Raw genomic sequence first — 25,048 nt, 5'->3', positions numbered from 1 at the left:
CGATTTCCCTGTGACCATATAATTTCGTTTTTGTACGAGCTGGACGCCTGAAATACCTATGAATATAAGAATCGTAAGGGACTGTGCAAGAGGTCATGTGAGACTGATTTATACAGTTCATACTTTATGAATATGGTAGATCCGTGTAGTACACGATGAACCAACTTGGCTTGTCGTAAAAGTATATTCTTGATGGCATGGTACTCCTTGGAACATCTTTGATTAACAGGATATGAACTCACATTATCAAATTACTTGAAAAGGGGAATGGAAATCCTGTAGTATGTTCTAGTGGCTCTAGTCACATCAACGGGGCACCTGCGTCTTGCGGTTATGACGTGATGGACCTTCACCGCGTCCTTCAAGTTGTGCCATTCATCTAAGCAAGTTTTTGATTTTACCATATCTCACCTTAATTCTAACATCTCCCCCCCAGGTAACTTTCGAGATTCGATAAATCACATAATGTCCAACAATATTCTTATAGTGGGCGGCACGAGAGGCCTCGGCGCCTCACTCAGAGATCTATACTCCAGAGACCCCACCAAGCATGTCTTCGCAACATGGAGAACAGAATCCCACACCAGCACAGACTCTTCAACTACCTGGCTGGGAGGTATTGATCTGACTGATTCCGAAGTAGGCCAAAAGCTGGTCTCACAGATTCCACCCTCAACTACATTCTCGACTGTGATCATCTCAGCGGGATATTTCGGCTTTGAGTCTTTCGATGCCCCGGACTGGGAGAAAGAGACTCGGATGTACACTACATCAGCCATTGCGCCGGTCTTCCTAGTTCATCACCTTGTTAAGGCTGGTATTCTAGTTGAGGGTAGTAAGGTTATTCTTGTCAGTAGCGAGAGTGGAAGTATTACTCTCCGCCATGAGACAGAGGGTGGAGGAAATTATGCACATCATGCTAGCAAGGCTGCTTTGAATATGGTAGGGAAGCTTCTCAGCTTTGATCTGAAGCCTGTGGGAATTGCTGTTGGATTGGTGCATCCGGGCTTTATGCGGACTGATATGACGAAGGGAGTTGGATTCGATAAGTACTGGGATGTTGGTGGAGGTAAGTAAACTCTGTTTGGCACAAAATCAAGTAAACCATTTCTGATAAGGAGTATGCTAATTTCTATCAATGTAGCGGTTACTCCTAATGAAGCAGCTCGCTCGCTCGTACCCTTCATTGATAAATTCGACATTCATAAGACTGGGGAGTATTGGGCTCCAAGAGGACCTGGGTACATTCCGTCCATTATATTAATGCATTCGAGTCATATTCTAATGAACTGCTCTACAGAGATATTGGAACAGCCAAGGACGTCCTTGGAGCCGACCTGCCAACACCCTTACAGCTCCCCTGGTAGAGGGATGCTAAAAATGAAGAGCACCGCAAGAACAGCAAGCTTAGGGTCGCGCACACAGAATTTTTAAATCAATTCCAAGCTCCGGTCTTTCCTCATGTCCAAGCTCTTTCATGTTGAGAAGCTTAGTATAAAATGCTTGAGTTCTCTCGTTGCCCGTGAATAACATAATGCGGCGTAGATATGGCATATTGGGCTTGGAGAAGACTTCTCGAATACACTCAATAAGCCATTTTCCCAGTCCTTTCCCTTGATATTCAGGAAGCACATAGACATCTGCTAGGTAGGCGAAGCTAGCCCCATCTGTCGTCATGCGTGCAAGTCCTATCTGTTCTGTGTTCTTGGTCGATGTAGTATCATCACTCCGCGGGTGGATACGCTTATAAACACCAAAGCTCACCGCACCGTAAAGCATTTGTCGGAGAGCATCTTCTGGGATGGGATCAGTAACCCAGAAAACGAAGTGTTGTTCAAATGCATGTTTGACAGCCTCTACGGATAGTAGAGCAGGATCATTTGATATGAAAATATCGCTGTTCTCGCGTGTCCATGTGTGAGGGGTAACCCAAGTTGCTGGTGGGGTAAATGCCATTGTGTCAGGTATTGGTGATTAAGAGTGCTGCTTCAAGCTGTAGCCAAGGAAAACAGATAGAAAAATCCGTTGTTTTCACCCAAATGATATATCAGGATACGTTTTGTTTAGGTCGCGATTGAAGGGTTGGTGTTGCTCTTTATGAATCATTAAGAGTAGGCCTCCACGTTAGTTAATAAAGTTCTGCCTAGATTATGTTAGGCCTCAATGAGTATAGTAGTGATGTATCATGTTATAAAATTCACCTTTTCCTCGGATTTTTAGCTATGCTAGGGATTTGTGCTAGCGCAGAGCTAAGTACCCCGGACAAAGAAAAGAAAGCACATTTGGCCAGGTAATCGACCACGTAAGGCGATGTGCGGGGGTCCCTCATTATGGAACTTCGAACCACCACATCACACCGACCAGTCTTCTCATGTTGTTTATAACTCCGACTCGGAAAACAACTCGAAAAAGAACTCCGAGAAGTCGGACCGGGTGTTCCACTTGCAGGTTAGTCGCTCCTTCGCGCGCAAGTCTCTCCCCTGGATTAGCAAGCTAAAGAAGATAAACCGTAACTAACAGGAATCGCCGAGTTAAATGCTACGAAACTCAGCCTGTTTGTATAAAATGCACATCGACCGGGCGCAAATGTCCCGGCTATGTCCCACCGGTCCCAAAGGCTTCGGAGTCCCTGCAAAACATACGGCTTTCGGCCATTCCTGGGGTAGGAGCAGCTGAGCTTCGAAGCTTGGACCTTCTTCGTCGGCTCATAGCGCCAGGTCTCACTGAACCAATGCCGCAAATATTTTGGACTCATGATATTCCCCAAGCGGCGCATCAGGAAACTACAATTTTACACGCAGCGGTGGCTGCGAGCTCCCTGTATGAGGCTTGTCGAGATGACTCCCATGTGGGCGTGCAGCAAAGGCAGTTTGCCATGCAACATTACAACAAAGCCATCCAATAAATAGTTGCATCCGAAGTTGAACATCTGGATTCCGTAGTTATGGCGTGTTTCGCTTGCATTCGGATTGAATTTTTACTTGGCAATATCAAGGGAGCATAGACACATTATCATCACGGCAAAACTCTATTGAAATCCTATAATCCATCGCAGCAGCTGCTCACCATTTTCCGACGACTAGATATCTTCATCCTTCTATTCTCACAGCTAGCCGACTTGTCTTCGGTAGAGGATACCACGATCATGACTTCAGACGAGGAATCTTTCTCTGAATTATCTTCCATGTCGAGCCCTTTACTGACTCACACCGTCTCCCCAGCCTCTTCAGTCTCCTCGTCGGCTACTCCAGAAGTTGACCTAAATTTGAAACAAATATTAGACTCCTGGTCACTAGCTGTTGCATGTCTGGTGGTTTCCAACAGCCTCCGCCCCGATAAAAGTGAGCTCGACTGCATGTTAGAAGCGCGTTTACTAGTGTGCAAGCTCTCATTAATCAAGGAAACACATGCCAGTGGCCCAGATCAAATCAAAGAAGCCAAGTCCGGACAACCAGTGGAGATCACCTCCAGCGCTATGGGAGTCGATTCCGACCTTGCTGTTGAAGCTATCGATCTTGCGGCTAAAGTCACATCCCGCGCCTCAATTTGTGCTAACAACATGCATACATCAGATCTCAATATGGAAGACATTGAAAGAGGCTTAGGGATAGACGGGGCTTAAGAAAGTCTTCATATTGAACATTCGCTACTTCAACAAGCCGATCATGATGACACCCAACGTTTTTCTGTCATATATAATTGTCCACAAGTCTGTCGTGTCACTGATATTTGTATTCAAGTTTATAAGTTAAGGTTGACAAAGTCTATACATAATATACATAAAAATTAATACACTGCATTATAAGAAACAACGGTTTGACAGCTTCATATTAATTTATTTGTATCAAGTATCTGAACGACTACATTCATTTGACAACGTCTTTCAGACCAAACCGCCGATTATACTCATAGTGCCCCCGTCTTGCGAATCGGCCGAGAATTCCCCCAAATCCATCTCATCCAGCGATAAGTATTTAAGCGCGTTCCACTCCGCAGAAGATCTGTTATCAACATATCGGACCTTTTATTTGTAGTTAGTGCTCCAGAGCTAATTATTGAGTCTAAAATACTCCGCGATTGCGTTTTAAGCGGGGTTAATGGTGTCGCTGACAGAAAGCATCTCTGGCTCCTGACGCAATCGGGGACGGGAATGGTATCACACACATCAAATCAGCCCCGGTAATCGTACAACATAACCAGGTAGAAGGTTAATTGGGGGTAAATCAGAGTCATAACTTGTAGTCTCGGCCTCTGTTTGGTGTTGGGGTTAGGTGGCGTATGCCATGTTCTATATTGCGTGCAGGGATCATCCCATACCTACATTAAGTGTGGTTGCCCAGATTAGCAATCGGAGCAACTTGAACAGCTGCTTCATTGTTTACCTTGTACCAACCCCTCGCTCTCAATCTGTGGGATTAAGGTAAAGATAAATCTTGAACTGCCATGATGACTTTGCTGGAAAACCCTCAAATTACGGCACAGCCATCTTTCAATATTGCTCGAACGGTACCAGTTAAGAGTTCTTCAGATGCGGCCCAAGAACCTTCCGTAACATTTACCGAACTTCACTCGAACAAGCAAGATGCAAAGTCTTACTCGAAGTTTTCTATTGAAGAGCACCCTATTGACCAAGTGAGACCTATCAAAGTGGGTGTTATTGGTGCTGGGCTTGGGGGCGTGACTGCCGGTGCATTGCTCCCGGCTAAGTTACCTGGGCTTGACTTACGAATCTATGACAAGAATGCAGATGTAGTATGTTAACATACTCTCTAATTCAGCTGCAAAATTTTCTTATCTAACAAATATTTTTAGGGAGGAACATGGTTTGAAAATACATACCCTGGCGTGCGCTGTGATATTCCTGCACATGCCTATCAATCCACATTTTCGCCTAATACGCAATGGTCTGAAGAATTTGCTCAGGGCGCAGAAATAAGAAATTACTGGCAAAGTGTTGCACGAAAGCATGATGTTTATCAATACATTAAGTTCCAGCAACAAGTGCAAAAAGTTGAGTGGTTAGAGGATGAAGGGAAATGGAAGGTCACTGTCGAGCATGTGGATGGCTCTAACAAAGTGAGAATATACATCCCAAAAAATCAGACCGTCTACTAACTATATCCCAGGTCTATGAAGAGAAGTTAGATGTCATCATTAATGCGATTGGTCATTTCAATGCGTGGAAACTTCCTGACTACGAAGGGATTAAGGACTTCAAAGGAACACTCTTCCATTCCTCTCATTGGGACCATAATGTGGACCTGAAAGGAAAGCGAGTTGCTCTCATTGGGAACGGAGCTTCAGGATTACAAGTTCTCCCTTCGATTCAACCTCTAGCCGCTCACGTGGATCACTATGCTCGCAATCCAACATGGATTGCAGACTCATTTAGCAGTGGAAATACCGGTGTCCGTCGTCTGGAACCAAATCTCTTCTCTCAAGAACAGCTGGACTCTTTCAAAGATCCTCAAGAATATTTCAAGTACCGCAAAGAGGTTGAGACAGGATATTTCCAACGCTTCGGTGCGATCTTCAAAGACACACCGGAGAACAACGAGCTGAAGCAGAAATGGTCTGAACTGATGATAAAACGCATCGCTGACAAGCCTGAGCTCGCGGACAAAATCTTGCCTGATTTCCCACCAAACTGTCGTCGACCCACACCAGGACCTGGATACCTTGAGGCCTTGACCAAGGATAACGTTGATTATATTCAGACGCGTATTCGAAGATTCACGGAAGACAGTATCATTACTGAAGATGGCGTCGAAAGAAAAGTAGACATTGTCATATGTTCTACTGGAGCGAATACAGATCATGCCCCACCATTCTCAATTATTTCCAATGGTATTGATCTCAAATCTGCCTGGAAGAAGGATGGTCTCTTCGGTTATCCATACTCATATCTTGGGTTTGCGACACCTGGTTTCCCCAACTTATTCTGGGTCGGTGGTCCTTATGCCTCAGGACACAGTGGTACTGTACCAAGCAGCATGGAAAATCAAATCACATACGTTGCAAAGGTTCTCCGAAAGATCCGCAGCCAGGGAATTAAATCAATTGCGCCATCCAAGCAAGCGACTGATGACTTTGTCGAGTACTGTGATACCTTCTATCCGCGTACTGTGTGGTCGGCAAATTGCAGCTCATGGTACAATGGTAATCAGCCTGGTGGAAAGATTCATGGCTTGTTTCCTGGTAGTGCAGCTGCTGTGAACTATATTCGTCGAGACCCTCGATGGGAGGACTGGGATTACACTTATGTCAATACTAGTGGTAATCGATTTGCTTACTTTGGGAATGGGTGGACATCAAGGGAAATTAAGCCAGAAAATGCCAACCTTGTTCCTCATCTTTATCTACCGGGGGATATTGATTTGAGAAAACACATGGAAGGCTGGTGGGATGTTTAGTGGAAATGATCCTCGAACGAACGACATGATCAAATTGATTTCATGCAAGCCAGAGGTTGATATGCCTTTTCTCAAGTATGATAATGATATAACTCAGAGAATATAGATCTAAATATACACAAATTTCAAGAAACCAGAATAGGGTTATAAGCTTTTATATGTTCCATCGAATTTTTTGAATTCAGTCTGTCACTTTTAATGCCCTTCCTAGCCAAATTCTCAGCTTAGACGTTCCATGTGTCAAGTCCACTTCCTTTCACAGCAAGGATACTCTATGGACTTTTAGTATTACCCCCAGATATCATCAACGATAAACTTACCTTCAACCAATCAGGGACCCAGGGTAGCGCGTATCTAACAGTATAAGACTGTGCTCCTCGCCATATTGTTCCTGGCGCTCCGCCAAGAATATCACCAACCACCTTCTCCGCATACACCTTCGGATCCGTTTGTGGATGCCCTTGCTCTCCCCTGGAGTATATACCTATTTTATCTTTGACAGCGGTATAATAAGACCCGGGAGGAAATATAAACTCTGGTTGGTTCGAAAACCAAACAGAGCGAACATTACCAGTGATGATCGTGACCACCCTTACCCCAAGAGGCTTCATCTCGAGGGCCATTGCTTCACTCATTAGCCGTACAGCAGCTTTCGAGCCACAATACATGCCTAAACTTATTAGCCTGGCCCGATCAATCATTTGCAATGTTTTTCTTTTTAATTCTTACTCTGGTATGGAAGTCCCAGGCATGCTGCCGTCGAAGCATTGTTCACAATTGTTCCTTTGGCAGCGATCAAAAGTGAAGCAAATGCTTGGGTGACACGAGCAACTCCCCATACATTAACATCAAACATTCGCTGTGATGTCTCGAGATCTGAATCTAGGAAGGTCATGACATAACCTGACCCAGAGTTGTTTACTAGGTAATCAAGCGTTCCATTTCTTTCCTTGCTCACGGCTTCTTGCGCTGCTGCGATGCTTTCCGAGGAGGTGACATCAAGTTCCAGGAATGTGATGTTCGGAAGATCTCCAAGCGCTTTCATCTTTGATTTTTGTCGTGCAGTTGCAAAAACATGAATTCCCTTGTCATGGAATGCCTTCGCGAGGGCGGATCCAATACCACCGTCGCTACATCCTGTGATCAGAACTGATTTTCTTTGAGACATGATTGTTTTTATTAACCTAATGTTAACTAGAGACTAAAGCCGCTGGATCTAAACAGACATTATCTGTATTTAAGTGTATACAATTTCGTGAGCGCATTTTTCGTTGTTCCCTAGACCGTCGGGGCAATTCATGATACCGGCTCTCAGGCTCGATCATTCCTGCGGCGACGGGCTATGAATCCTTCCGGATGAATCCTTCCAGCCGCAACTTGCTTCGTTTTTTGGGGTAAATTGACAGCCTTTGAATTTATATGCACCCTCTTCCACTAAGTCCCTCCAATCTCCTGAAAACTGCGAAACAAAGGCTGTTTTCCATACTGCGAAGCGTCATTGCTGGCAGCATCGGGTAAAGATCCGGAATAACCGACTCTATAGCGACTCGGAAATAGCCCGGATACGTTCCATCTGGAACATTCTCGGAATGATCAAAAGATATATCCAACGCATACACCCACGGGTTCTCACTTTGCATAGATTCTATAGCAGGTTTGTCGGCAATCAGGCATACCCCCACATTAAGTCCAGGGGGCACACCTAAAGTTTCTAGATATTCGTAGTATTCCCTGATTGAGTGTATCCTTAGCTCACTGTCACTGGTCAGCTCCAAGATAATAATATAAACTTACTGTTGAATCCGGTAGAACCCGGCAGTTTAAAGGTTCATTAGTAATGGCCGAAGAATATCCTGGCAAATTGAGAAGATGGTTTACTTTTTCATCTGAAGATGAAAAAGTAGTAAAATGATGATAATAAGTAAGAAGAATGTATGCTCACCTCTTCCGATAACTGGCGTAGATCGTCAACTGTTACAATCTGAAGTCGGTCCTCGGTCCATCCAGGTGGTAGATAAGACATACTGGAATTTTATGGAGCTCCCAAGTCTAGGGCTTGAGATGTTTGTAAAGCAATCAAGTAGCAAATTTGAAATGGGAAAGGAACGTTCATCATAGTGTGAAGGCGCGGGGAGAGAGCAGGGTTCTGAGGAAGAAAATAAAATACGCCGATAATAGCCCTTGAGGCTCGGTCAAGGTTATTGATAATGGAAAGCTTGTCACCTTCAAGCAGTGCTTGTATAATTGATGTTTTCGTAGGCTCGGGCTATCGACACGAGATCTCAATCATGAATCAAGACCAGACACGAGGCAGTGGATATTGGGAGTAAAATGGGGGCAAATTTTGAGAAATAGTGTGCCGTGATTACCGGCTGTGGTCAAAACACCGCTCTTGTATTAGTAGCTGCCTAGATCGCCGCATTTTATTTTCCAGGAACCAGCCATCTACACAATCGAGGAGTTCGCACAGTTAAATTTAGATTTTGATTTGTTTCTTTTTTCATTTTTCTCTTTAATGATACTTGCGATGGTTCTCATGGAAAATTGTGCTTTGAACAGTCTCTTCATTGTGGCAAATATCACTTTGGTTTTTTAAGCGATAGAGTGTTGTCTCGAGGGATTATCAGCTATTTAATTGATCTTACTACATATAGTATGGCGTGGAGGTAGGTTTGATCATTTATAGGCAAATAACGTTAGGGGCCAAAAGCCTCCAGATATCAGAATAGACCTCGGAGCACCATATACCAGCCTATTGCTGTGACTCAGTCAATGAATAAGGCGGTACCTCTTCACCCTGTTTCCAGAAAAACTTGGCTCCCTGGTGAGCATCAGGCAATCTTGACTGTCCCTGTTTGCCGTACATATTCTCTCTAAATGTACCACCCTTCACAGCGTAGTCTGACCAAAACAAGCCACGTCTTTGGAGTTCTGGAAGCAGAAGGTTGATAATATCATCAAAAGTCTCATCGATGGTGGCATAGCTCAGATTAAATCCGTCAACATCACCAACATCAACCCAGCGTTCCAACTCATCAGCCACCGTTGAGACACTGCCAATGATCTTAACACCATTGCCACCTAGAGTCAAGTATTCGGCGATCGTCTTCTTATCCCACTTCTTGCCTTCTGTACCAGGCACTGTGCTCGCCCAGTGATTCACCATACTGCGCACGGCAGGCTGCTCCACAAATCGGAAGTCTTGATCGTCTGTATACGTGGAAAGATCATATCCAGTCCACCCACCGAATAGAGCCAGCGCACCCTCGGTATCTCCATATTTCTTGAATTTGTCAAATTTAGCCTGTGCCGCTTCATCGGTCTCGGCTACAACAACCAGAGCCCCAGCCACAATCTTGATATCTCGAGGATTGCGTCCTAGGTCAGCAGCTTGCTGCCGAATACTATCCACAGATGGCCGCACTAGCTCGGGCTTCTGCGCATGTAAAAACACCGCCTCTGCATGCTTCGCTGCAAATGCTTTTCCAGCAGTTGAAGTACCAGCTTGCAGCAAGAATGGCGTGCGTTGAGGGCTGGGCTCGCACAGATGAGGACCAGGCACTTGAAAATATTTCCCCTTATGATTGATCTGGCGAACTCCACGGGGGTCCGCATATCGTTGACCCTCTACCGCACCATTTGGCGTAGCATCACTCTGCTTCCATTCCACGGCATCATCTCTCCACGACGCCTCCCAAAGCTTGTAGGTAACATCCAGGTATTCATCGGCAATGCGGTAGCGCTCATCATGCTCAACCTGGGTATCTAGGCCGAAGTTCCTCGCTGCGGAATCCAGGTACGAGGTAACAATGTTCCATCCAATCCGACCGTTACTTAAATGGTCGACGGTCGAGAACCGGCGAGCAAGTGCGTAGGGCGCATCATAGGTCGTTGATGCCGTTACCCCAAACCCGATGCTCTCTGTGACGGCTGCCATGGCAGGAATGCTATACAGGGGATCGTTGATTGGGAACTGGGCACCGGCAGGAATGGTCGGGTCTAGATTCGCGGGGCCTCGATAGACATCGTAGCCACCTAGGACATCGGCGAAGAATATGGCGTGGAATTTGGCTTTCTCGAGCTTTTGTGCCAATGCCATCCAATGCTTGATGTTTTTGTAGTCTGCGCCTTTGTCTGCGGGGTAGCGAAAGAGTCCTGGGTTGAGGTGACTCGGCGAATGCATCGCGAAGGCATTGATTATCAGCTGCTTTTTCTCTGTTGAGCCCATTGTGGTGGTTGATTGGATGTTGTAGTGCTAGAAATGACTGTATGGGAAACAATGGATTGGTGCAGCAGTGCAGTTGTTTTGTGCTGCTCGAACTTTTTTTTCGGCTCTTTCTCGTACGCCTCGGAAGATTTATTGGTACCGCATCACGTCTTCTGCAAACCCCCCGCAGTCCACTGTTAGTGCTACATAATGGCGTGCAGCGTTCGGGTGTTGACAAGACGTGAAATTGGAGTCGGATGGCGTCAGCATGGGCTACACATGTGTCATTGACAGGTGGGGGAAAAATCCAACGTCTCGACCGAGTGAGATAAGATACTGTCAGAACTTTGCAGCCTATGCTACGAAGTTTAAAAAATTTAAACGACGTGGTTGCAGTCCAGATCTCTCAGGCTACATTGTCATCGGTACGTACCATCAATGATGCACTCCGTATCTCCCTGGTAGCCTGAGGCTAAAAAGTTTTTGTTTATCTTATCTGATAAGACTGATAAGATAAAGGATATTGGCTATAGCGCTGTTGGCTACTTGGTAAAGCTATCAAGTAGTTTTTTCTTAAAAAAAATTTAAATCAATCATTAGACTTTCTCGGATCATCGAGTGGAATGATGGATCTATGAGGATTTAAGTCCTGTAAGTTGGAGATGAATTGGGTAGACTTCGACAGCATATAATGGCATATGAAGTACAAGAACAAACAAACAGAATGTAGTATTAAGGCCTGTTCATCCTCATTGGGTCTTAATATGTTATTATGTTCATTAATGAAGAGTTTACAGAGACCTAGGTCTCGAAAAGGGCATACAAAATACATGTTTTCTACTCATCAGGGTGATGACGACCAGAATGAAACAAAGTAGAAGATAAAAACCCTAAAATTGCGAGGACCTTGAATGAAATGATCACTGGGGAAATTTGAAAACTAATATATAGTAAAGCCCAGCAGGCACATCTCACAAGATTCGCGAGTCACATCACATCCGAACAACTGTCCACGCTTTCCTTTCTTTCCCCAACGACCACTTAGAGCAAGACGTATATTGATTTCCGTCGTAATACCCCATTGATATTGACTTGGAGCGTGTTGAAACTCTCCACTTGTTCTCGTCGTCAAGTTTCCCTCGATATGATGATTGTATTACTCATTGTTGGTAGTCGCATCAGCCTCCGCGGATGCCTCATTGGTAGCCTCTTCGCGTTTCTCGGGCGCGGTATAAGCAGTGTAGTAGAAACGCTTCTCGTTATCAACCTCTCGCTTTGCGGGCGCCTCGTAATTTGTGTAGTAAAAACGCTTGTCGTGCTCATCAACATCTCGCTTCTCGGGAGCTACATAATGTGTGTAGTAAAAACGCTTTTCGAGATCCTCATTGACCTCTCGCTTTGCAGGCGCCTCGTAATTTGTGTAGTAAAAACGCTTGTCGTGCTCATCAACATCTCGCTTCTCGGGAGCTACATAATGTGTGTAGTAGAAACGCTTTTCGAGATCCTCGTTGACCTCTCGCTTTGCGGGCGCCTCGTAATTTGTGTAGTAAAAACGCTTGTCGTGCTCATCAACATCTCGCTTCTCTGGAGCTACATAATTTGTGTAGAAAAAACGCTTTTCGAGATCCTCGTTGACCTCTCGCTTTGCAGGTGCCTCGTAATTTGTGTAGTAAAAACGCTTGTCGTGCTCATCAACATCTCGCTTCTCTGGAGCTACATAATGTGTGTAGTAGAAACGCTTGTCGAGGTCTTCGTCACTCTTCTGAGAGACCTCGTTTTCGTTGGCAACAGGAAGTCCAAAAGCAATTCCTGAGAATCCAAGAAGAGCAAAGAGATGAGAAACACGCATTTTGACTTGGGGGATTGAAGATTGCTAGAAGCACAGATGAAGAGATACTAAAGTAATAGATTCTTGGAAGGTATATCTTTCTTCAAGTCTATGGCTCTTGCTTCTTTATAAGACAAAAAATGCTGGGATCACTCTCTTCAATCGATAAAATACCCAGTCATCAGCTACAACATAGTACTGTCCCTAGCAAAGTATCCAAGTAGCGGTCAGCTACTTGCCTCGTTAAGAACTAGACCTTGGAGTCGGCATTGTTCGGTGTGCAATAATTTAGTAATTATGATGCTGTGCGACGTACTAAACGCATGCTCATGCGTGATCATGCATTGCATAGGTCGTAAGAGCTTTGATTCATTGCTGTTCAGATCGCGTTGTAGGTATCTTAGCCGTATTTTGAGTCGGCATCATTCCAAAGCTGATTGGGAGATCCAAACTCCATACACACAACAAAGATGATGCGAATCGCTGCCTGGTTCCATTTTTGTGTAACTTTCTCCCATTCAGACTTAATACGCAAAGAAAACTTTATTCTTGGGCTATTGAAATCCCTTTCTCAGCCGATCCCGAATAATGGCCTAGTTACTAACGGGGGGTAAAAATCTTTTATTAATTTATTAAACAAGGTTAGCTATGAAGATACTCTGTTACACAACCGAGAGTTTGGCTATTCCCACTCATACAGTTAGAACATACAACTTTGCCAAGAAACCCTACCATGCACCCGTAGACACATGTAAATAAATCCAGGGTTAGCCATGCATGTATGTGTTGGAAAAGATCCCCGCCATTGTGCGACATTAAGCCTAGCAGGTCTCTTCAAGTAGCTTCAAGTTTGTGCGTGATATGCATACTCTCAGCTCCAAGATGACTACGAGGATCCACAATTAAAGTATGCTTGCATAGTTAACCTGCCACTTATTGATTTCAGGCTTCCAATATTTTCAGAATAAATAAAGAGCCAATGATATGTCCTGGAAGTATCTAGCCAAGCAATGTAAGAGCTGTAATTGAGATCTGGTCTAAGTACATCTAGTACGAATCTCTACGGAGTACGTAACCTTGAAATCCAGCCGAACTCCATGTGTGTAGATCTTTTATTCAATAATACTTTTCTACTAATCTCTTGATTCTTCGCATGAAGTTGCATTAGTGTTCTGCACTTTATATCACATAAAGTATGAGTTCAGCTACGCCACCAACATATGAGGTATTTTTGACGGGCCTTGTAGTACACTTCTAACCTCGGAAGCTGAGGGGTTTGTAATTTGCTGCACTTTATTGATAACATTTCATTGCTATCTTAGTCATTTCCCAAAATTTGAATCAACTAGTAAGTTGATACACATTTCGTGGGTACCTCTCAGAGTTGGCTTTTTATTCATCTTCGGTATCTCTTTTGAGACCAATCCTTCAACCAGCAACTCTCCAGAAAAATGGGCTTCTTGGAACGTTTGAATCTATTCCGTCGAGAGCCTAAGTTCCACGCCCTGGGACCTGATAGCTCTGATGGCGACGAGGAAGATATTGAGTCGGAGAAGCTTCTGCCAAAGGCAGGTCTTGCGCGGAAACTGGCGCATTCAAAGTCTTGGATCTACTTCTCAATTTTCAATGCGGTCGTACTGGGCATGAATGTCTTCTTGGGCGTCGCTACTATGAAGAACATTTTTAGCAGTCAGAAAAATGCCGATCTCAGGCCAACCTCATGGTGGTGTATGTCCTTGTACTCTGAACTCACATGTCAACGCTAACGGGGTTATTCTACGTTACAGCACCGATTCTCGATGATATCGAAATTCCAAAGCATACGACCATGCTAAACGGGACGTTATTTGCTCTACCAGAAGTTTCGATTGCTCGCGAGGAGCCTGGTCCTGAGAACGATGAAGCGTGGCATAAATTTGAAAAGGTCTTAACACATGTTGTTACTCGCGAGCAGATCATCAAACTAGGAAAAGATCCCGAGACGGTAGCACGGTTCAACGACGAATACTGGGGGCTGGGCGATGATGCGTACATGGTCCAGCTTGATGTGATGCATGTAAGTTTTCGTGTCGGGAGAGTAGTGACAGAATGCTACGGTCATTCAAGTTTTTCTAACTGGAGAGAAATTTAGCAAATTCATTGTCTGAATTTACTCCGCAAGTCTGCCTTTGAGAGTTATCCTGGCTACGAGCCCGAGTTGGATGTGAAGGATAAAATGTGGTGGATTCATCTCGGCCATTGCACCGATATCCTACTTCAGAATCTCCAATGCAACGCAAATACAGAGGTTCTGACCTTGAACTGGGTGGAAGACCGCCAGCCTCCATGGCCAGATTTCAGCGTGAACCGAAAATGCCGGAACTTCAATGCTTTGAAGGACTGGCAGCACGAAAATGCTGTTGACCCTGAAAAGTTTGACGCTATGCCCGTTCCTTCAGACGCTTATGTGTGGCCTGCACCTTGGAAGAAGCAGGACTACGAGCTTGGGATTAAACTGGGCCAACACCATTTCCAGGAAGGTCATCAATTGCAGGGTGGGGAAGTAATGGGTGACCCTCATGCTCATCATGATCATCAGTAGATTAGCTTATGTTTAATGACAAATTGTGTCTATGTGAAATAAAAGAAAACTTCTACAGATGTTTGGTTTGCAAATATGATCTCACAATAATGACACTTCATGTACCTCTCAGCTCTGAAGACTGCGAGCGTACCCTAGTCCATGATCCAAGTTAGAAACATGCAGGGTCTACTATGATAAATCTAGATTCCTTGACCGCTAGATGTAAAAACCCCGAAAGAACGTGATTGGGAGTTTCCTTCTGCTCACTTCACAAAAACAGCACAACGTTGACGTCAACGTACATATGGCGAACAAGACCTTGCATGAATCTCGGATTCACCGAAAGAAGGTTAAAGCCGTCCGAATTCACCATCTTATTATTTTTTTGGCCCGAATCAGGACTTTCGTATGTAAGATAAGGCACTATTGTGTCATGGAAATAATTTCATCGAGTCCATGTACCTATCGTTGTCAATATTTGTGCCCATATTCACTAATATGTGTGCTCTGCAGATCTCTGTGCATGCAATACAGGTCCTGCATGTCTCGCTCATATGCCTTTGACGCTCATTGAGATAGAGTTGCTTTGTGTCACACAAAAATCTCTATTAATGCATTTGAGAGTAGCTTGGCGGCTTCCCTGCCCGTAAAATGGCGTTCAATTTAGCTCTTCAGGTGTGGTGTTTTGGTTAGCCCCGCCCATCTGGCTCGTTACCGCATTGTCTTCCCCTCTTCAGCGTGTCTGCACCTGCATGTACATTTGTACCTATGCCAAGCCACGATCGTGTCACACAACATAGTGTTACACAGCATGGGCACTTTGCCACACGTAAATAAATTAAGTCTTCCACGACTCTGTATGTACCTGTCACGTCATTTCATCCCAACGCTGCAATAGCTGCAATAGACCGTTATGAAACACAAATGATCTATCGACCCCTAGCTCACAAAATAATGGTGGAATGTACAAAGCTGCATTTGTCACTCATCACCGCTCATCCTCTGCTGGCATCCCTGGTGATTCATGCGAAAATCCGGATTCGCGAGGGGTATGCTTGTGAGAAAGTTATCTAGACATTAAATCACTTTACATTTGCTTCTTGTACCCCTAGACCAATTCGCCTCTCAATCATGAGCATATCTGGTTCGCCGCCAGATTCGAGTCGTGAGCGCAATGATGAAAATGCTCCATTCCTCCCACGAGAGCCAAACAACCCGCTCCTACAGGGTCAACTGGAATGCCATAGTAGTCCAAAGATGTCACAGCGAACCCGTTTTCGCATATTGGCCACTCTAATAGTGATTTTGTTGTGCTTCGAAATCGGGGGGCAGTTGATTCCAGGTCCCACGGTGCGACTGATCGAAGCTATTGTTTGTAACAATTACTGGCGTCGACATGAACCACCGCGTCTGCCAACATCGAATCATCCCCCACAGCACTTGTGCAAGATACCAGCGATACAGACCGAAGTCGCAGTCATCAAAGGATACTTCGATACCCTTGAGGCATTATTGTGTCCGTAAATCTCCTACTTCAAGACAAGGTTTCAATGCTAACATTGTTGTAGGCGCCATCTGTGCCATTCCCTATGGAATATGGGCAGATAGATACGGTCGCCGGCGAGCGCTTCGGCTCACTGTACCCGGGTTCATTCTAAATGCACTCATAACCAACTCTGTATTGTGGTTCTCCGATATTATACCCCTCCGAGCTATCTGGCTCGCCTCTCTCAGTTGGATCATAGGAGGAGGGCCGACCGTCGCCATGCTTGTAGTTTGGACTATGCTGGCTGACCTTAGCACAGATGATAACCGCGCAGCCCTTTTTTTTCGAGTCGGGCTAGCTAGTCAGATCGCAAGCTTTCTTGCCAGTGCGATTAGCTCTCCATTGATGGCTCTCAATCCTTGGATACCGCTTTTCTTAGGCTCCGGGGTTGCTTTGGCCGGGCTAGGCTGTGTGTTTTCTCTTCCTGAAACGATGAACAAAGTAAAATCGCCTGAGGCAGAACAGATGTACTCAGATGATGACGAACCACCTGGGCCGTCGGAATCTGCGTATAATTTAGTCTCGAGGAAGATTGAACGCCTCATTCAGCCTTACTCCTTTCTCTTTACCCGTCCTCTCCTGATGCTTCTATTATCTTTTTTCACCGTGCAATTTGCACGAAACGCGTTGTCGTTTCTAACACTCTACGCGTCGACACGCTTCGGCTGGAGTATCGCACAAGCCCATCTGCTGAGCTCACTCTACCTGGCTGTCACGATCCCTCTTTTTCTTTTCATACTCCCATTGGTTTCAAGCAAGCTTTTGCATTCTCTGTCTGCATCAAGGAGAGACCTTCAGATCGCGCGTCTCAGTATAATTGCTTACATTATGGGCTCTCTAGCGCTTGGTCTTTCGTCTTCTGCCTCGTTGGTCATCCCAAGTGTGTGCGTTTATGCCTTTGGGGCTGGGTTTCCTATAGTCATACGATCGCTCATTCCCAACTTAGTCAAGCGGGATGAAACTGCAAAACTGTACTCTGTGTTCGAGATTGTTCAGGCAGCAGGAGATATCTTGGGCGGCCTGTGTTTCACGAAAGCCTTCAGCTCAAGTTTTAGTCTGGGCAAAGAAGAATCTGGACTCGTGTGGCTATTGAGCAGTCTACTTTACGGCTTGGTAGAACTGGTACTTATGCTTGTTCACGTATAGATGTGCATATCAATTAGAATCCAAATTCTTATTCTAGTATCTTCTCCAACGAGCTTTCGAGGCTTTCCTCGGCCAGTGATAAAAAGCTATTTGCCTTTTGTCCATATCTCATGTAGTCTCCGCCATACCCTTCAACACATGTCACATAGCGCATGAGGGTCGGAATAGCACTGAAGTTCCCACGAGCGAGCTTTTCTACTGCCAGTATTTTCTCCTCTTCGGAGTCTTGAAGGCTCACGTCCCATTTTTTCCCAGTTAGCCTTTCCAGTACAGAAAGGAGACTGTTCTGTGAGACATTGAAAGACTCAATGAGCAGATATTTATTGGCGCTCTTGGTCGGGTCTAGCAGAGCATTCTTGACTGCCATGGCAGTGGTGTCAAGAGTTGTCGTAGACCAGGGATGATCGCCATAGTCTTCAAAGATTGTTGCACGTCTACTTTGGAAATCGGATCCAAGCAGAAAATGAGGAACAGCACTGTGACATCGTTAGCAAAATGCCTCCCTCCACATCGGGCAAGTTGACAAAATAGACCCTCCATTTAGGGGTAAAGGATAATTTACATCTCAAAAAATGGACCAGTTACAAAGGCAGTCCATTTCAATCCATCAACCTCTTTAGTTTGGAGATATTCAACAATCTGCCGTTTTTGAGTGACATAACAAGGCGGAAGTAAACGCGCCGCCTGCTCATTCATTGTATCATGCCCGAATTCCGATGGCACAAAGAACTTCACCCCGGCCTTGATAGCGGCGTCGATAACAACTTTTTGCTGCGGAATGGCTTGCTCCGTGATCGCGCTAACGACTGCGTCTTGGCCTCGAAGGATTTCGACCAGTTCCGAGTCGCTTGTGTCATAGTTTTTGCTGACGCGGTATACGGGGATATGCGGTGGAAATTGACTGCAGTCTGAGGAGGCCCGGCTCAAGATAGAAACTTCAAAGTGAGGATCCGCGTCGAATATCGACACAAGGTGCGGACCAACGTGGCCAGTGGCCCCGAGAATGATGACTTTTTGGATTGAAGATAAACACATCTTTACCGAACTGGAAGATGTGGGAAATACTCCCAGTTTGTGATGGCAGTGCTTACTATATAGCTTACCTGCAGATTATGAAGTTTTTAGAGGTGCGTCTACACAAATGTTGACCTGTTCTGGTCTCGGCACCCTAGTGGATAGATCTTACATCTACATCTCCTCGCTAGCTGTGTTGTCTTATTCCTATTCGTCTGGAACAGGTGTGATTAATCCCAGCCCTTGCATTATGTGGAACCTGATCGTCCTAGATGTAATGGATCTATTGGCTTGGCATGCAGGTCGTATTGAGGAATACAAGACTTCTTAGAATCCAAACCTCGCAACAAATTATGAAAAAAACACAGCTCCTATTGTGCCTTTACTCCCCACGAATTGAGGGGGTGAGAGATTTTGTCGGTCGCGTAAAGTACTCCTTGGACTTGGACCCCGGAGATCCGACGACAGCTCTCAAGTGTATCACCAAAGTGCCACTTTTGGGCGATTTCAAAATCTTTCAAAATCTTAAGACATGCTGGAAGAGCAGGTATGTTCAGATTATTCCCAATATCAAGGTGAATGGACAGGATTAAATATTTCCAGCATAATGTTGGTCATCAGTACCTTGGTACAATATTGGCAGATACTCTTAGGTCCAACTGTCCACCAGGTACCGACAACCGATTTGGGCCACGAGTCGATGTTCATTGCCGAAGCTTTGATTTTACTTATCTTTTTGAGGACGCGAGTTTTATTCTTTTGCCTGCTATATTCCTTTTACTGTGCTTGCCGCATCAGATATGGCGTCTCTCCCGACAACCGGTTCAAAATGTCTCTCACGTATATGCCATTTCTAAATTGAAAATTGTGAGCGACCACCTGGAGATAATAACTCAGCTGCTGACTACTCCCCTGTTTAGTTCTTTTTATGTGCATCATGCGCTCTGAACATCTTATACGTTATCATCGGCAATCGAATTGAACCGCTGCACTCAACAATATTCACTTCTGCAGGGGTTGCCGCCACAACTGCCACATTTGGAGCTTTACTGTTGTCAATGCTGGGTGCAAAACGCTCAATCCTGCCTTCCTCGCTTCTTGAAATATATTACGCCATCCTATCAATCACCTATCTACCGCGACTACGCTCCCTCTGGCTCACTCCTCATGTTGATATTCCTCGGAATATATGGACTGCGAACTACACTTTGACTGTCTTCATTGCAATTCTCGAATCATGCGGGGAAGGTATCTATCAGCTTTTCTCTTCAAAGCTAAAATATGCTCGAGAGGAAACTTTTGGATTTTGGGGGCGGGGTCTCTTTTTCTGGGTCTTGCTCACCCTGAGACGGGGATACTCCAGCACCCTCCATACAGAAGATATTCCTCCTGTAGATATTCCACTTCAGGGCCATGAATCTCGATACCAGCTCCAAGAAGCTTGGAATTGGTGCAGGCCTCGCCATCGGCTTTTGAAAGCGGTCTTTTCGGCCTACGCTTGGGACATTGCCAAATGCGTCCCGGCAGGTCTGATAACCAGCGGCTTGACGATGTGTCAGCCATTTCTCATAGAGGCCGCGGTAGGCCTCTCCGAGAAAAGATCCTCAGAGGTTGTCCAGGAATACAGAAAGGCCCTTATTGGAGGATTTGTACTTGTGTATGTCGGGATGGCTGTAAGTTTGACCTTGAAGGGCGAGTGATTTCCGCCGACTCTCTAACCTGTTTGCCACAGCTTTCAACTGCAGTTTACGGTCGTCTGGTAAACCGCGTCATGGCCTTGACGCGAGCTAGTCTTATTTCTATCATTTATCATCGTACCGCCGAATCTAATAAATACAATCTCAGTGACTCGCGCGCAATAACCCTCATCGGAACTGACGTGGAGTGCATATGTACCAGCTTCAAATCGTTTCATACTTGCTGGATCTCTGTCCTCGAAATTGCCGCTTCTATCTGCCTCTTGGAGCGACAGGTCGGTGTGACATGTGTGGTGCCGACGGTCATTTCAATAGGTTCGTGCATGCCGTGACCTTTGGTTCGCCATAAATCCACTTACTGATCAGTTCTATCGAGCAAAGTGTCCATGCTAAGCATCATTCCCATCGCCAATAACATTGTTCCAGCACAGAAAGCATGGGTTGTTGGGGTTCAGCGACGTATGAGGACAACTCTTACAATGCTCGGAAACATGAAGGTGATCAAAATGCTTGGCCTGAGTGAGTCGCTTCATACGAGGATTTCAGGTCTGCGAGAAGCGGAGTTAAAAACATCAGAGGTCTTTCGGAAGCTACTGGTATGGACTATTACGCTGTGTAAGTATTTAAAATGAGCACCAAATAGTATAATGCTAACAACTAGGGAATCCATAGCGAATCTGCCCGCAGAGTTAGCCCCTTTCGCGACATTCGCTGTTTACACTATTGTCTCCTTGATAACACATGATAGCTCACTTCTTGCCAGTCGGGCTTTTACATCTTTATCTCTGATTTCTATTCTAACCAGCCGTCTCGTTTCTTTCATCCAGTCGCTACCCCAATTTGCGCGCTGCTTGGGATGCTTGGATAGGATTGACGTCTATCTTCTTGAATCTTATCAGGACGTAGAAGCAAATGCTCAATCAAATAAAAGAACTCTATCTCCGTCTGCTAAAGCGATTATGGACCAAGCATCTGATCAGTCCATGCTAATGAAGAGACCTCGTTCCAGCGACGACGTTTCCCCATCAACAGGAAATTTCGATAACCTTTGGACGGCAAAGTCTGACTACATCTTCCAAATTCTGAACGTCACCATCAAGAAGGGGTTTACTGTTATATTCGGCCCCTCTGGTTCTGGCAAGACCACGCTATTAGAGAGAATGTTGAATAACAATCCTACGGAAGGCATTCTTGGCATGTCTACTTCCGCCGTCGCATACTGTGCTGAAGTCCCATGGATTATCAACGACACCATCAGACACAACATTATCGGTCCAAATGGTCACTATGAGGAAACTTGGTATAAATCATGTCTTTCGATGACTGCTCTCATTACTGATCTTGAGGGACTACCTACTGGCGATCTCTACCTTGCTGGAAACAATGGGATTGCGCTGAGTGAAGGACAGAAAAAGCGAGTCGTGAGTCTACCATACTGGTGAGTATGATTATATTGGCGGCTTGATAATAACCCGTTCAAACTTATCAGGCCCTAGCTCGCGCTCTTTATTCCCGGCTGCCGCTACTCATGTTGGACGATGTCTGGAGCGGCTTGGATGCAAAGAATATAAACCTGATCCAACGCAACCTGTTCGGAGCAGATGGCTATTTTCGACAAGCGGGAATTTCAGTCATCATGACCTCTCATACAAGTATTCTTCCCTAGTCTTCCCCGCAACTTTAGTTTATTTAAAGCTGACTGTATTACTCGTGCCTAGTTCCATCATTTGCGGACCAGGTGCTTATCCTTCAAGGGGGTTCGATCGTTGACACTGGTTCCTATCAAGATGTGATCTCGCGTGCCCCAGAACTTATCAATGGAACCTCTTTGGACAAGCTTCAGTCTATGGATGTCTTAAGTGACGAGCATAAGATAGACATTGAACTTTTACAATCAGTAGCCGAGGCCAAACCGAAACAAACACCTACAGCATACCAAGAAAATTGCAGAACAGAAGCTGTATCCAATAAAGATAGTGCATGGAGCACATACCGTTACTATATCAAGCAAGCAGGTCGATGGAAACCTCCACTGTTTCTAATCTCCTGTTTAGCTAGTGCCTTTTTGGCTAATTATGTCAGTAAGTAGAGTATCTCTGCCGTTGACAATTATTTAAGTTTGACATTTTCTAGCGATCTGGATCCAACGGTGGGCTGAAGCAAACTCAAAAAGACCAAATGCAAATCCAGGCTTTTATTTGGGGGTTTACGCGGCTCTTATCGTCTTGCACGTACTCTTTTTCGTCGCTTGCTGCTAGTAAGTTTCCTGATCATGAACCTCGTTATTTCTTTACTGATATCAGAAAAGTATCCTTGTAATCGGGATCATAAATGATACAGCTCAGGCATTGCATTCAGATCTTTTGAAAGCTACCTTAAGCGCCCCGTATAGCTTTTTCCAAAAGACGGATAGTGGTGCCACGGCCAACCGATTTAACCAAGACATGGATCTTATTGATATGAAACTTCCAATGTCTGCGATTGGGTTTACTGGAGGTATGGGACATATCTAAGTTCTTCCACAACACTCATGAGCTTGATCTAATCAAAACTTCGTCCGTCATTAGCGGCCTCACTCTGCCTCATCAAAGCGATACTGCTCTGTATAGTTGGCAAATACTTCGCGATCATAGTGCCTCTCCTATTGCTCCTTATCTGGCTCATCCAACGCTACTACCTTCGAACATCTAGACAAATGCGACTGCTTGAAATCGAGGCCAAATCACCCATTTACACACACGTCAACGAGACAATAGCTGGAATCTCTACCATTAAGGCATATTGCTGGCAGAATCAGTTTCAGCAAGCATGCGATGAGCATATCAATTACTCTCAACGGACATATTATATGCTTCTGTCTATCCAACAATGGCTGACATTGGTCCTTGACTTGCTAGTTGCCCTCATGGCGGTATTCCTTGTTGTGATCACCACATGCTTCCATAATAGCTTCAGTGCCGGAGAAATCGGCGTTGCCTTGAACATAGTTCTAACTTTTAATGACGCCTTGGCCCAAGCTATCACCTCCTGGACGCAACTTGAAACCTCCATTGGTGCAGTCACGCGAGTGCAACAATTTCGCGACAACACTCCAACTGAGCACCGTCAGTGGGTAACAGAGTCACTTCCATCTGCTGATTACTGGCCAAGTCAGGGAGCTATTGAGTTTCATCAAGTGACTGCTCATTACAAGTTTGTTGTCCCCTCGCATTCTAGCCACACTGGCCGATAAACGTGCTAACATAACGCCTTGCAGTTCGAACACACCCGCAGCTCTTACGAATATCAACTTGAAAATCAAGCCAAGCGAAAAGCTAGCAATCTGTGGTCCATCGGGCAGCGGCAAAACATCGCTAATTTTGGCACTTCTTCAGATGATAGAGGTCCGATCAGGAAGTATCTCAATTGACGATCGTGATCTGCTAAGCTTACAACCTGATGATATCCGCTCAGAAATCAATGTTGTCCCACAAGATCCGCTCTTCATCCCTGGGAGTGTGGAGTACAACTTGAATTTCACTAAGTCCACGACAGATGTTGTTATCGAGTCCGCTTTGCGAAAAGTCGGACTATGGGATAAGATTCTATATGGTGGCGGTCTACATGCGGATCTCGAGCCGAATGACTGGTCAGCGGGGGAAAAGCGGCTATTTGCACTGGCACGGGCATTAATAAATGAGAGCCGAATTGTTATTCTGGATGAGGTTATCAGCTCGTACGTATTTCCTTCGGCATCTTTATCCTGCGTCTCGTCTCGCTGTGCCCAGGTGGGCTTTCTGTTGATTTTCCGTTTCTTGTCGCTGTTGCTAACCGCTATATGTTTAGGGTTGATCCAGCCACTGAAAGGATCATGCAGAGAGTGATAGACGAACGGTTTTCTGATCGGACTGTGATCGCTATTATGCATCGACTGGCCCATATTGATCGCTTTGATCGAGTCGCTGTCCTTGAGAAGAGCGAAATCATTGAGTGCGATACACCAGCAGCTCTACTGACCAGAGACTCAAAATTCCGAGAGCTTTATGCGGCTTCGCTGGAACAATCTCTGTAACATGTCACATGTTTCTCTTCCCTATCCGTCGCTACGTTGAAAGTGATCCTTGGTGAGCATGCTTGGGCAGTTTCGAGCTCAGTAGAAACATTGAACGTGTGCTGTGCCATATGCATGCTGATGTAAGTAGAATAGTATATGAGATTTCTTTTGGTAGTAATATTCAAGTTCATTGGTGCGGGGGAAAATATCATAGGCCCCCAGATGTCTGTATATATATTGTTGTCCAATGGATACCCAGTGGTTGTGCTACCAGCCTGAGGTGGTGGCTTGTCGACGTTGACTCCTCCCGGAATTTGAACCGGGGGTTTATTTTGTAGCAATAAATCCGATAATAAACTATCTAAGACATGTAATCATTCTTTCTGGCCTTTCCTCTGAGAAATAAGAGAGGTTTTGAAGTGTTGGGGCCAAAAATTTCATTTGATTGAAAAATCAAAAGACAAAAAAGAAATGCATCATCCGTGAATCGAACACGGGCCTCGTCGATGGCAACGACGAATTCTACCACTAGACCAATGATGCTAGTTGATGTAAGAGGCTCAAATACTGACATTATAACCTAAACAATCTTATTCCATAT

At 45.1% G+C, this 25,048-nt stretch overlaps 11 protein-coding genes across 11 annotated transcripts; 6 read left to right on the top strand and 5 right to left on the bottom strand.

Moving 5' to 3' along the window:
- Positions 1-465: 465 nt before the first annotated feature.
- On the top strand, positions 466-1,367 carry N7478_009702 (oxidoreductase, short chain dehydrogenase/reductase family superfamily; the record flags this gene model as incomplete). Its single annotated transcript, XM_056925916.1, has 3 exons — positions 466-1,069; positions 1,145-1,241; positions 1,301-1,367. 3 exons carry the CDS (start codon positions 466-468, stop codon positions 1,365-1,367), a joined length of 768 nt encoding a protein of 255 aa, XP_056775286.1.
- A 40-nt stretch (positions 1,368-1,407) lies between these two features.
- Positions 1,408-1,956, bottom strand: N7478_009701 (GNAT family N-acetyltransferase; the record flags this gene model as incomplete). Its single annotated transcript, XM_056925915.1, has 1 exon — positions 1,408-1,956. The coding sequence occupies one exon, from the start codon at positions 1,954-1,956 to the stop codon at positions 1,408-1,410; it is 549 nt and encodes a 182-aa protein (XP_056775285.1).
- A 1,189-nt stretch (positions 1,957-3,145) lies between these two features.
- Positions 3,146-3,622, top strand: N7478_009700 (uncharacterized protein; the record flags this gene model as incomplete). The annotated part of the gene is made up of 1 exon (XM_056925914.1): positions 3,146-3,622. One exon carries the CDS (start codon positions 3,146-3,148, stop codon positions 3,620-3,622), a length of 477 nt encoding a protein of 158 aa, XP_056775284.1.
- Positions 3,623-4,443: 821 nt separating this feature from the next.
- N7478_009699 (flavin-containing monooxygenase) lies at positions 4,444-6,413 on the top strand (the record flags this gene model as incomplete). The annotated part of the gene is made up of 3 exons (XM_056925913.1): positions 4,444-4,752; positions 4,813-5,076; positions 5,127-6,413. 3 exons carry the CDS (start codon positions 4,444-4,446, stop codon positions 6,411-6,413), a joined length of 1,860 nt encoding a protein of 619 aa, XP_056775283.1.
- Positions 6,414-6,637: 224 nt separating this feature from the next.
- On the bottom strand, positions 6,638-7,581 carry N7478_009698 (SDR family oxidoreductase; the record flags this gene model as incomplete). The annotated part of the gene is made up of 3 exons (XM_056925912.1): positions 6,638-6,685; positions 6,734-7,083; positions 7,143-7,581. 3 exons carry the CDS (start codon positions 7,579-7,581, stop codon positions 6,638-6,640), a joined length of 837 nt encoding a protein of 278 aa, XP_056775282.1.
- A 1,584-nt stretch (positions 7,582-9,165) lies between these two features.
- On the bottom strand, positions 9,166-10,641 carry N7478_009697 (LLM class flavin-dependent oxidoreductase; the record flags this gene model as incomplete). The annotated part of the gene is made up of 1 exon (XM_056925911.1): positions 9,166-10,641. One exon carries the CDS (start codon positions 10,639-10,641, stop codon positions 9,166-9,168), a length of 1,476 nt encoding a protein of 491 aa, XP_056775281.1.
- Positions 10,642-11,776: 1,135 nt separating this feature from the next.
- On the bottom strand, positions 11,777-12,469 carry N7478_009696 (uncharacterized protein; the record flags this gene model as incomplete). The annotated part of the gene is made up of 1 exon (XM_056925910.1): positions 11,777-12,469. One exon carries the CDS (start codon positions 12,467-12,469, stop codon positions 11,777-11,779), a length of 693 nt encoding a protein of 230 aa, XP_056775280.1.
- A 1,430-nt stretch (positions 12,470-13,899) lies between these two features.
- Positions 13,900-15,029, top strand: N7478_009695 (oxidase ustYa family protein; the record flags this gene model as incomplete). Its single annotated transcript, XM_056925909.1, has 3 exons — positions 13,900-14,176; positions 14,236-14,504; positions 14,580-15,029. The coding sequence occupies 3 exons, from the start codon at positions 13,900-13,902 to the stop codon at positions 15,027-15,029; spliced, it is 996 nt and encodes a 331-aa protein (XP_056775279.1).
- Positions 15,030-16,776: 1,747 nt separating this feature from the next.
- N7478_009694 (MFS transporter) lies at positions 16,777-17,703 on the top strand (the record flags this gene model as incomplete). The annotated part of the gene is made up of 1 exon (XM_056925908.1): positions 16,777-17,703. One exon carries the CDS (start codon positions 16,777-16,779, stop codon positions 17,701-17,703), a length of 927 nt encoding a protein of 308 aa, XP_056775278.1.
- Positions 17,704-17,731: 28 nt separating this feature from the next.
- N7478_009693 (isoflavone reductase family protein) lies at positions 17,732-18,738 on the bottom strand (the record flags this gene model as incomplete). Its single annotated transcript, XM_056925907.1, has 2 exons — positions 17,732-18,179; positions 18,266-18,738. 2 exons carry the CDS (start codon positions 18,736-18,738, stop codon positions 17,732-17,734), a joined length of 921 nt encoding a protein of 306 aa, XP_056775277.1.
- A 511-nt stretch (positions 18,739-19,249) lies between these two features.
- On the top strand, positions 19,250-24,465 carry N7478_009692 (uncharacterized protein; the record flags this gene model as incomplete). The annotated part of the gene is made up of 12 exons (XM_056925906.1): positions 19,250-19,264; positions 19,638-20,390; positions 20,450-20,729; positions 20,781-21,029; positions 21,087-21,835; positions 21,904-22,066; positions 22,133-22,495; positions 22,548-22,671; positions 22,807-22,910; positions 23,024-23,522; positions 23,671-24,129; positions 24,240-24,465. The coding sequence occupies 12 exons, from the start codon at positions 19,250-19,252 to the stop codon at positions 24,463-24,465; spliced, it is 3,984 nt and encodes a 1,327-aa protein (XP_056775276.1).
- Positions 24,466-25,048: the final 583 nt, after the last annotated feature.

This window comes from Penicillium angulare (genome assembly GCF_028827245.1).
Source record: "Penicillium angulare strain IBT 27051 chromosome Unknown utg000007l_segment0_segment0, whole genome shotgun sequence".
Classification (NCBI taxonomy): domain Eukaryota; kingdom Fungi; phylum Ascomycota; class Eurotiomycetes; order Eurotiales; family Aspergillaceae; genus Penicillium; species Penicillium angulare.
The sequence above is the reverse complement of the archived record's forward strand: the minus strand, read 5'-3'. Positions and strand labels throughout refer to the sequence as shown.